The 10,534-nt window shown below is 34.5% G+C and overlaps 1 protein-coding gene across 1 annotated transcript; it reads right to left on the bottom strand.

Annotated features, from left to right (window-relative positions):
• Window positions 1-9,821: 9,821 nt before the first annotated feature.
• On the bottom strand, window positions 9,822-10,250 carry LOC147390450 (glutaredoxin-C9-like). The gene has a single exon (XM_086457881.1). The coding sequence runs from the start codon at window positions 10,248-10,250 to the stop codon at window positions 9,822-9,824; it is 429 nt and encodes a 142-aa protein (XP_086314007.1).
• Window positions 10,251-10,534: the final 284 nt, after the last annotated feature.

Below are 10,534 nucleotides of genomic sequence, written 5' to 3' on the forward strand. Positions count from 1 at the left end.
ATCAACTTGGTAAGTCCTAATAGCAGACGCTTGATGTTGAGCTACGTTATTTGGATCAACTTGGTAAGTCCTAATAGCAGACGCTTGATGTTGAGCTACGTTATTTGGATCAACTTGATGAATCCTAACAGAATTAGGATCATCTGAATAATCTGCAGCAACATTAGAATTGTCTGAATAATCTTTATCAACAGGCCCCCTCAAGCTGGAGAGCGGCAACAGAAGAACTCCGAGCTTGGATCTGATTGATTGAAAAGAGCTTCGAAGAAGTGGTTTTGTAAAGATATCAGCAAGTTGTGCATGAGAACGTACAGATCAAGTAATTAAAGCTCCCAAAACAACCTTTTCTCGCACAAAATGATAATCTAGTTCAATATGTTTAGTTCTGCATGAAAGAATGGATTAATGGATAATAGAGTGTGTTAATATTATTACAAAACAATGTAGGTGGAGAAGCTAACAAAACCCTAATATCTCTAAGTAAGAAGGAAATCCAAGTGATTTCAGTAGTACCAGACGCCATACTCCGATATTCAGCCTCAGCACTAATTCAGGCAACAATAGGTTGTTTCTTGGCAGACTAGGAAATGCAATTACTACCGAAGAAGATTGCATATCTAGAAGTAGAACGTCTAGTAATGGGACATCCAGCCCAATCAGCATCAGAAAAATCATAAAGAGAAAGACAGCTTTGTGATTAAATTTGAATGCCAAAATCCAATGTGCCTCGAATATAACGAAGAATTCATTTCACAGCTCTAAAATTAGCAAGCGTAGGATTCTGCATATGCTGACATACCTTATTGACTGCAAAAGTAATATCAGGCCTTGTAAACGTTAAGTATTGTAAAGCCCCAACAATACTTTGGTAGAAAACACCATCAACTAATTGAGCTTCATTAATGGTAGTGGTATCCTTTACTGCAATAGGAGTGGAGATAGCTGAACACTCAATCATACTAGCCTGATCTAGAATATCTTTGACATATTGTGATTGAGATAAAAATAGTCCTTCTTGAAGAGACTTTACTTCAATTCCTAAGAAGAAGTGAATAGGACCAAGATCCTTTAATGTAAACTTTGAACTGAGTTGTTTAAGCGAAGAAGGAAGGTTTCATCATTACTCGTAATAATTATATCATCAACATAAACAAGTAATAAGAGAACCATTCTAGAATGACGAAGAACAAATAGTGACGGATCAACCCTACTACACAAAAATCCCAACTGAAGTGGATAGTAAGAAAACCGATCAAACCAAGCACGAGGTGCTTGTTTCAAGTCATATATTGCCTTCCTTAACATACATACATGGTTTGGAACCAATGGATCAATAAAACCTGGAGGTTGCTCCCTGGACACAGTTTCCTTGAGATACCCATGTAAGAAAGTTTTCTTCACATCGAGTTGTCGAATTGACCATTGAAATGTAGTGGCGATGGAGAAAATTAATCTGATTGTAGTTGGTTTAATCATTGGAATAAATGTTTCTTCAAAGTCAATACCAAGTATTTGTGTGAAAACTTTAGCAACCAATCTGGCTTTGTATATTTGAACTGAGCCATCAGATTTTAATTTTGTTTTGAAAGCCCAGTTAGAATCGTCTGAATAATCTGCAGCAACATTAGAATTGTTTGAATGATCTTTATCAACAATTATATGGTGTATCAATTACTCCACATCCTGCCTAATACTAGCTAGTCAAGATACCACAAAATCCACAAGAAAAAGAATATTTGTTGAGAAAATATATAATAACTACACCGTTGTAGTAAGATTAATTTACGCTTATACATTGAAAAGAAATATGGCTTTCACTATGTTACACCAAAAAATCATTTTCCATCAAAGCCGAAGCCAAGAAAGTTTTTGCCATTGTTATAAAGGTCCTTTGAGTGCCTCATGGCTATGTCATAATAGATCTGAACACTTGTCCTGGATCGACTTCCAGATCGTAATTGCTCCAATGAATAACAGTGTATTTTACCAAAATGGCCAAATATTTTGCAAAAATTATTGAATCAGCTGGGTCTTTTAACGAAAGGGGGTCATTCTATTTGCACTCACTATTTATACTTAGCGCACCCACTTACTTCTATACATCCCACCCCAAAATGTGGTTTAAGTGGATGAACACAAATGGTGGGTGCAATTAGACTGGCCCTAATAAAAGTTACAAATACCGAACTTTTGAGAGAAAAATCAAATAAGGATTTTTTGAACAATGGAAATAGAGCAATTTTACTCTAACTGTCACCTCCGATATTATAAGTGGTCAAAATCCTCATTGTTTCATCTGCCAAAAATAATTTCTCTCTCTGATTTGGGATTTGTTGACATTATGTAATTCAACAATTACTGCATAAAACTACAATTCAAAATTAAGAGCAAAGCAACACTGGACACCCATGGAAAATGGTATCTATAATAACCTATTGTAGCTCTTGTTAGTAGTATCTCAGCATGATCATCGAACTGGCTTAGCCAATGCGAATCATGAATTGGGGTTTAACAACATCAACAACTCGATTACAACAATCTCTTCTGGAGGAGGGATATATGTTGAGACCAGGTTCTATCAGACCTGCTGAGGAGAATCTGCACATCAATAACTACCAACTTCCAACTAACAGAATATATATGGTAGGCATTTAGGCCTTACCATGGGAAACCTTTCGCCCATTTTATAACTCCTTTGCAAAGGGATTGCTTGCCTAGTGAGATTAACAACAATATGGCTTGTGGGCTGAAACACCAATTATATTACCATCTTTCGACAAAACCACCTCAATTTCAAAGGGAAAAAGCAACGTACAACACATATAAGAAAGGTCATACAAGCAAAATTATCAACGAAAGAAAATGGTGCATAATCCCTACAACTTTCTATGACAATTTTGACAATTAACCTCTAATTATATTCAAATTTAAAGGTATTTGAATATGGACCTTATATTTTACTTCTAATCCCAGGATTACATATCATTTTGTATTGTCAGTTCAATTAGGAAAAATGAACTAATGCCCAATTATCATATATATAAAAAACAAAAACTTGAATTTCTAGTTCCAATAGATGTATATAAATGCATTGGAAGTATTGAATTTTTCTAAATAACCAAGTTGTTTAAATTAATATCATACTGCTTAATGATTTATAAGAATCAAGGGAACATGATGTGGAGCTGAACCTACTATTAGGACGTGAAACTCGTAATTCAAACTATGACATTACAACAAAGAGAGGTCAAAAAAATATTAAGAGAAAAAATGATATCAAATGACTAATTTGATTTTATACTTGAAAGATTAGTCATTGAGGTAATATTTTTACTTAGACAAGTAATTGTATAAAATAGGTGCAAGAAATAGAGATAACAATCAAAATATGCCAATCAAAAGTTAAAGGGAACACACAACAAAAAATTTACACGGTTCAACAAGATTGCATATGTCATCAATGATGATGAGGTCCTCTCATAATTTTCGTGAACCTCAGAGTCACGATCTCACTTTTTCCCCAAAAAAAATTTAGAGCCACTACTTGTGTATAGTCCACATAAAAGTGACTACATTTAAATGTTGAACACATGCTAGGGTGGTTGGAATGTGCGACCCACCAAACAAAAAAAAAATATGGTCCATTGTACCAATATGATCATATCCACAAAATACAAGGCACAAACATAATAATAATGGAGAAGTTAGAGATGGGAAAAAATTCTCATGTCAATTTTCTTGACAAAGAGAAGGCACGTGACAAAATATCTAGAGAACTAATTTTATTGGTATTGGGAAAGAAATGCATCTCAAGTTAACGTAATGGATATACATTTTTACATTCATCTTAAATCTTAAGTTTCTATTTATTAACACTACATGAAAATTGGGAAATTCATCAGGCCAAGGCCCACGGATTTTTGAAACTAAATTTCGACAGCCCAAGGCTATTGAAATTTCTCCCATCCTCCAGTAATTTGACGGTTTCGTGTTGTGTACCTTTCGAACCTTAAGAAAAATATAAGGTTTTTCGGAGGACTAAAAGACTATAGAATTTTGAGTATAGAAAAATCAAGGGTCTCATATAGGGGTGAAGGTGAGATTAAAAAGGATGGTTTAAAAATGAGATTGAATGGATTAAAAATAATGAACAGATTTTTCGTTATAGGTTGAAGATGATGGCATATTTATGTCATTTTGCTTAGTCTACAATAGAATACCATGGTCAAGGGGGCATGTCATTAGGTTGAATATATAAGGGGTATCTAAAATATTCTGGAGCGGGTATATCTAGATTGAGGCAATCTATCCACACCCTTTATAAGATTGGTGTGACAATAAAAAGTTGGTGTGGAAATAGAAGTTCATAGTCTCTCTCTACAGACTACAGAGCTGGTGATCGAAACCCTAACTGTAACCAGTGAAAGTTGAGTAAATTTCAGAGCTTCAACTGCATTTCCTTCCAATTGGAATGATTATTTCAGAGCTTCGCTTCATTTCTCGATTTTTTCTTTTGCTTGGTATGTATGTCCTTGTACCCTGTAAATTTTCTACCAAATATATAAAAATCGTTGTTTGATATTTTATTTTGGTTGATTAGATGTGAACCTCTCATAGTTTGAAAGATTTGTTTGATTTACGTTCAATCTGATAAAAAATCGTTAACATAAACTCGTAGATCAATTGGGGATAATTGAGGTAAAAATGGGTTTTTCTCGCCCTAGGGTTTTACTTTTTTTCTTTGGAATGAAAAGTTTTGTTATACTTGCAATCATTTTACAGAAATTACCAGGTCAATTTACCAACAAAAAAAAAAATTACAAGAACATTACCTAACATTGAGTCCCATTAAGATGATCAATTTTCAATTTTCCTAAGTGGAAAATTTGTTCATGTATTGTTGTACATTCGTCTTAGAAAATTAAGTAACTTTCCAATATTGGTAGTTAGAATTTAGAAATTAAGTAATTCTTTATCAAGTAGGCCTTCTTTACTTTAACAAAAATGAAAAACAAGGGAATTTAACAACATATAGAAGAGCAAAAACCTGAATGAGGTGTTTAGATGTCTATATCATCGAATCTAATCGTGAATTTTTAGAAGCATATATAACAGTTTGCTATTGATGTAATGAAACCCATTGCTCATATTTAAGAGTAAACCAGCTTTCCATGTTGTATTTTCTTTTACATTGCATCTTAGTGTTGTTCCTTGACCCTTAGATTTTTTACCAAATGTTGTTTAGATACTCATTTGTTTTGGTGCCTTATCTTGGATTATTGATTGAACAAATGGTGTTCTAAAAACATGGATAAATTCAGTGTATTTGTCACAAGAATTCAGATTCAATCCATTGTACTATGGAACAAACTTTGTCAGTAACTCATTATGATTCTCGTGTTGAGGGTAACTATCTGTCTAAAATTATGGCAGAAATTTGGAAAGTAACGGAAGAGAGACTTAAGTCTTTGAACCAATAGTCTCCCCTCCCCCCACCCCAATTTAAAAGAAAATATGACTTTTGGATTTAACCAAAACAAAAGATTACTTTAAATGATATATCATTTTACAGAACGATTACAACTAGACCAACTTCTCTAATTTAAAACCAACGTTCTAAAACTCCATCTATTTCATATTACTTTGGTGGTATTAAAACTTCAGATTTTCTAGCAATTGATGCATTCCAATCAAATTAAGAAAATGTATGAGATGGTATCATGACCAGTATGCTTTAAGAAACTACATGTTCATAGATTGAGCTTAGTATAAACGAGGATGCTAAGATAGATGAGTGAAAGATACCAACTTTGTGAGGTTATAAAGTCTGTTATGACACATATTGCATACATCTGATCAAAACCTTGTCTTTGTCTACATAAAGGCTGATTACAAGCCAATTATGAAGAATTTGCAAGTTGAATGTATTAAAAGGGTGAGAACGAGACCTGAAAGAGCATGGATTGAGGTAGTAAGAGCAGATATGAACACACTATTATTAACAACATACATGGGTTAGACAGAATTGAGTGGAGGAATAAGGTAAGTTTGGCTGATCCCCCTTTTTTTATATAAAAATTTATCCAAAAAGGGAACAATATAGAGTATAAGAGGCAGCTGACCACAAAGTATAGGATTAGGCTTGATGATGTTTTTTTGTGGTTTTACATTGTCTTATTCACAAACATTTTTCATGTCAGATGCAATATGATTGTCACACACATCTTATGCATGTCTTTTAAGTTATTTTCATGGAGAGAAATTATGGTTCTACCATAGTACAAATCCAGGGAAACATTAGATGGTTTGCAAGCTATTTTAGTGAGGTGGTCAGATGATCAAAGCTACTTTGCTATTTATGATGGATCTGTGATAGTTACCAAATCAGCTATTTTGCATTAGTTTCTTTATATTGGCTGATATAACTTTGTAATGGATTACAAATTATGTCTCGGATCGAATGTTTTATTTTGGTAAGTAAAATTTTTTATTAATAAGAAATGAGGCTGGGCGAGATGACCAACCACGAACAACCGATAACAAAAAAGGCTACTCAGATCGCAAAGAACAAACCCTTTCCCAATTTACTACAAAGTTGTCAAAGACAAGCCCTCTAAACTCAACATGAGCCTTAGACCAGAAAAAGAGTAAACCAAGGATAGAGATGATAATTGCTTGAGTATCCAAAGCCTTTCCTTCAAAGACGCGTCTATTTCTTTCTTTCCAAATTTCCCAGTAACTTACAAACAGGGTGATTGATGTAGGACATCTACAACTCTAAGTAATTTTCTAATTCTATTAGGTTTTATTTTTATTTCTAGTTCTAATAGGATTTCTATTTCACAGTTATGTTCAGAGTACAATTCCTTGTTAGTTTTTAATTTGTTTTAAATACGTTTTTATTATTTAGACTATAATTAGAAGTGTTTAGAAGTTTCCAATTTGAGTCAAATAGAATTAGAAAGTTAGTATTATGTTATAGATAAGTTAAGGAGTTCCAAATCCGAAAATCAATTATCTTTTCTCTTTTAATTACTTTTTAACTTTATGCTTTATTTCTTTGAAGCAATTATTTGTTTATCAATTAAATCTATTGATTCAAATTGATTTTGAGTGTTTCATTAAACACTACCTATCGAATCTATTAATTCACATGCTTGCGCTACATCAGTGATACTCCACAAGATCTACTTTGCCCCCAAGAAAGCAAAGCCCGAAGTAAGCCACGTCACAAAGAGAGTTCGCACTGAACCCAAAAGGCAACTAGACACCCCAAACAAGCTGAGAAAATGTGTCCAAATCTGAGAAGCCAATGGGCAAAGTAAAAGCAAGTGATCCACTGACTCTCCCGCTTGAAGGCACATAATGCAACCATTTACCCCACAAAATCCACGACGCATCAACATATCCATCATCAGAACCTTGCCTAGGGCGCCATCCAAGTGAAGAAAGCTATCTTAGGAGGCACTCTTGGCCCCCATATAGCTGCAGAAGGGAAGGTGGAATTCTCCAAAGTGCAAAGAGAACAATAGAAAGAACTAACAGAAAATAACCCGTTTTTCCCAAGTTTCCACACTAGTGCCCTCCCTGTCATCGTGCACCTGAGACGAACTCACAAGGGTGACCAACCTCCCAACTGCCTCTAGCTCCCAATCATTGACACCATGTGAAAACCGAAGTCCCAAGATTGCATACCTTGAGATCCAGAGTCCCAGATTCGAATGTTTGCCTTGGAATGTATATGGGCATTATTATAAATTATTGTTTTAAATTCTTTGCAAATCTCATTTATTGTCTTTTAATTAACAGTGTTACGAGGGATCAAATTAAACCTCGCCCATTCTCTCGCATTGTCTGTTCTCTAGAGAAATATTCATATTGTCAGTAATGCCTAATACAGTGTTTGGATTGATTGAAGATTGGTTTTCTTAGGCTCTCTCCCCTTGTCGATTTTATGGAACTTCACTCATGTGATTTGTTTGTGCTTATGGGTATAACATAATACTATTTGAATGTAAAAAGTGATGTGGAAGACCGTCCGGTGGTGTGCTCCATCATACATCAAAACATGAAGGAAATTCTCTTCGAAGATTAGATATTCAAATGGAGGGGAGTTTTTCTTTATGTCATATCTTGGCCTTTTCCTTAATTCTTCTCCTGTTGCAATGTAGTCTGGTAGGAACCATGGTCTAAAATATCGGAATGTATCGGTGGATATGTATCGGTTTCAACCAAGATCGATATGAAACATTGACCCCGAAACATTGAATGTATCGAGTATGTATTAGAATGTATCTCGATCGATATCATATCAGTTTTTTCATTAACCAAAACATTCAATAGATACAATATTTTAAGCAATGGTAGGTAACAATAGTAGAAGCAAAGCTTTTCAAGGATTTATGTGGGTCGACAATGTCCCTATCAACGGATTCAAAGTTACAATCCTAGAGATCTCTAGCAAATGAGAACAAGAGAGAATGTTTCTCCTTTTTTCCAAAATAATAAACCTTAGAGAACATTCCCCAAAATAATAGATATATACCCTGAAAAAAAAAATCACTTTTTATAAATAATTGAGTTAAGCTCCATTTTTTTGAAGACACCTTGAGTTTTCATCTTCTAAATCAACCATTTTAAATCTTGAGCTACTATCCACTTCAAATCTCAAGGTAAGATAGGATTATCTCTGTCTATAGTTACGAACTGGGTCTGTTCTAAACCACAAATTCAAACTCGAACTCCACCAGATCAAAACTTACACTACATGCCCTCATTAATAACAAATTTGTGGGTGATGTTTAACTATCATATTAGATCTCTCTGACCCGACTTGTTTTATCCAAAACGGATCTGAAAGACATTTTGATTGGATCTTCTTAGGAGTCCCATGATCCAGATTCCAGACCCTAAATTACCAAACTGGATCAGATTCTTATTCTGATCAGATCCATTAATAGCTGGTTACTTGGGCAAGCGCGTGCCAGAGTCAAAAGTGTGAAATCTGGTGCACGATAAGAGTGTGAACACATGGCGCATATTAGACTATGCAGACTCTTTAAAAAAAAAAGTAGAGATTTGGCTGTCTGGAAGGCATTGGATTTCTCTACTGGAGGTAGACAAGATTCCAAAGAGACAAAAGATGAACCTTGAATTAATTAATTTCTCTTGACCAAAAAAAAAAAGAAATTAAATATCCAAAGAAAATATATATTTGATGCAAGAAAGCTCAAGCCGTACAAGGTAGAGTTGTTTTAAGATATGAGTCACAGAAATCTGTACCACTTAATCTGGTTTTGTATACTAATCCCGATGAATTTTGCCTCAAGGTGACGTATAATCCCTCAATAAAACATTGAGTTGTGATTATACGACCCCGTCTGACACACGCACCCATCACAGAATCATAGATCATTTACTTCAGGATACACAAATTTTTTTTTAATATTATGCGTATCCCAAAGCAATGATCTATGTTATGTGATCGGGGCGTGTGTCAGGAAGGAAAGGGAGAATTAAAAAATCATTACACTAAAACATCTTATTGGAAACCCAAATTTATCAAATCATTTACTTCTTTTTTTTCTAAGAAAAAAAACATATATAAAGATCAAAAAATATATTAAATTCTCCAATATAAGAAGAAGAAACATAATTCATTAATTCTTGAAAATCCAAACAGATCAAACCCAAGGATCCACACATAAAATTGCAAAATTCTCCAAAGGGAAAAAAAAAGATCAGCATTCCTTTCTATAAAATTTGTCAAAAAAGGAAAACAACAAAGAAAAAAAAGACGAAGAAGAGAAATTGAAGTAGACTCAAAGCCATAAGGCCCCGGCTTGCTTCAATATGGGTATCAAATCGCCCGAAATATGAGCCGCCATAAGCCGATCCAAGCCTCCGAACAATCTCCCACCTATGAACAATGATGGGAATTGCGGTCTAGCATCCCTTCCTCCATCGATTGTCGCCAATTCATCGATCACAACAATCTCATCTTCTTCATCCACCTCATACATGACCGGGTTCACCCCAAGTCCAAGTAGCAATCGTTTAATAACGTGGCACATGCAACATCCTCGTAACCCAATTACTAATACCGCATTCTCGGATACCATGTTTTTGATCTTTTTACTTCTTTTAATTATATCTTCTTTCGACGCTCCCTTGAGATTGTTGAGAGTAGAGACAATTGGCTTCTCGATCGGACCCGAGAGCCATGTTCTATAAGGAATTGCTTGTTGCATATTCGAAAGATAGATGGATGGATAAACAAATTGCTAAATGTTTGATTTTTTTAACAAAACAACTTAACACGCTTCGAAAATTGTGATAAAAGGAGGAAAAAAAAAGAAAGAAATTCAAGAAATCAAGAGAAATTCATGATAAAAGGATTGATGGATGGATAGATAGATTTATCAATTTTCAGGTAATAGAACGACTTGACACGCTTCAAGAAAGATTTAGAGAGAGAGAGAGAGAGAAAGAAAAAGAAGAGAGAGAGTGTGTGTGTGTACGAGATGCCTATTGA

Source organism: Akebia trifoliata, chromosome 11, assembly GCF_017979445.1.
Source record: "Akebia trifoliata isolate Shusen 1 chromosome 11, ASM1797944v1, whole genome shotgun sequence".
NCBI classification, from domain to species: Eukaryota; Viridiplantae; Streptophyta; class Magnoliopsida; order Ranunculales; family Lardizabalaceae; genus Akebia; species Akebia trifoliata.